Source organism: Hibiscus syriacus, unplaced genomic scaffold, assembly GCF_006381635.1.
Source record: "Hibiscus syriacus cultivar Baekdansim isolate YM2019G1 unplaced genomic scaffold, ASM638163v2 tig00110602_pilon, whole genome shotgun sequence".
NCBI classification, from domain to species: Eukaryota; Viridiplantae; Streptophyta; class Magnoliopsida; order Malvales; family Malvaceae; genus Hibiscus; species Hibiscus syriacus.
In genome coordinates this window covers 1,984,543-1,985,953 of record NW_024062798.1, presented here as the reverse complement: position 1 = coordinate 1,985,953, position 1,411 = coordinate 1,984,543, and the positions used below count along the sequence as shown (strand labels likewise).

The following is a 1,411-nucleotide window of genomic DNA, read 5'->3' as shown; positions in this document are numbered from 1 at the left end:
ATTATGATGTGTACATTTGAAAATTAGATAAAATGACACAAGGATGAACTGAAAAAAAATATTCAACATTGAGTTCAAAGGGAGGTATTATGGTTGTTGTCAAGTGACGATAGATGAAATCTAAGCAATAATTGACTTTCAACAATCATCACTCGTTCTTTGAATAAAGAAATAGATATAAGGCCCATAAAAAAAATCAACGAAGGACAAGGCCAGCCAACTAAAGATTCTCTATGTTGTGATTATGTCAAATCAAATTTTTGGAAAATAAATAAAAAACGATAACCAATAAATACAAATCCTTCAGAAAAATTAGATCTTCTTTTACGACTGAATCCTATAACAACTTGTTTCAAATACATATAAACATTGATGAAACAGTAAGAAATATATCATGACTTCAACTTCATTCTTGATATCCAAAGATTCATCCGTGTTTTGAAAAAAAAATTCATGTCACACTGCAGGGGTATATGTATGTATACTAAAGCTCCTATTTGTACTTGAAATGTGTGAAACACAACTGGTTTTAAATGGAGTGACTCCATAGACGCACATAATCAAACTCTGCTTCCTTCACGTTAAACCCAAACCGAGGCGGCGACATCATCATCCCCTCCGCCATGTTCGCCATAAACCTTTCCGTCCCCAAAACCGCCTCCTCGTCCAAATAAAACTCGCTCTCACACCCCATCCACGTGTTTTCATCTCCCTGCTCAACCACTTGAACAGCCTCAACCGCCTCTGCCGCCGCCTTCTGGATATCCTTTGGATCGGTAGAAGCCGGCAAACGAAGCCTCCAAGCTGAGTCCGCGAAGTTCAGACAAGCTGACTTCCCTCTCAAAGCAATAGCCGCCACGTCGTGTGCACGCGCCGCCATTTCCGCAGTGGGAAAAGTCCCCAGCCAAATCCTCGACTTCTTATTAGGCTGCCTCACTTCAGAAACCCACTTCCCGGAGTTCCGCCGGCGCACTCCTCTGAACACCGGGTGCCGTGTCTCCTTGAATTTCTTCCTCCCCGCTCGCTTTTTCGGACAACTCGAAGCCAACACAACATCCTCATCTGGAAAATTCGCCGGACATCCAGTTCCACTTCTGTTATCAGACATCGGTGATGAAACCATCGTCTCAAAATCTTGAGCAAAAGAATCCATTTTTGAAAATAAAACAGTAAATTAAAACACTCCAACTCCCACTTAAACAACAACGTTTAATTTGGAGTATCTGAGTGAAGCTTAACAGTAAACTAAAACAAAACAAATTGAAAGAGGTGAGGATTTGATTTGGAGTTTAGAAAATGGTAAGTGAAATCTATAGGAAGCTTAGCATATGGAAGAAACACGGAAAATACGAAGAGGACACAGGCTGTTGGGGTGGGGGTCCACGCTTTGTACGGAGAGTTTTTGTAGATT

At 41.0% G+C, this 1,411-nt stretch overlaps 1 protein-coding gene across 1 annotated transcript; it reads right to left on the bottom strand.

Moving 5' to 3' along the window:
- Positions 1-454: 454 nt before the first annotated feature.
- Positions 455-1,168, bottom strand: LOC120135082 (dehydration-responsive element-binding protein 1D-like). Its single transcript, XM_039151439.1, has one exon. The coding sequence runs from the start codon at positions 1,151-1,153 to the stop codon at positions 530-532; it is 624 nt and encodes a 207-aa protein (XP_039007370.1). The 5' UTR covers positions 1,154-1,168; the 3' UTR covers positions 455-529.
- Positions 1,169-1,411: the final 243 nt, after the last annotated feature.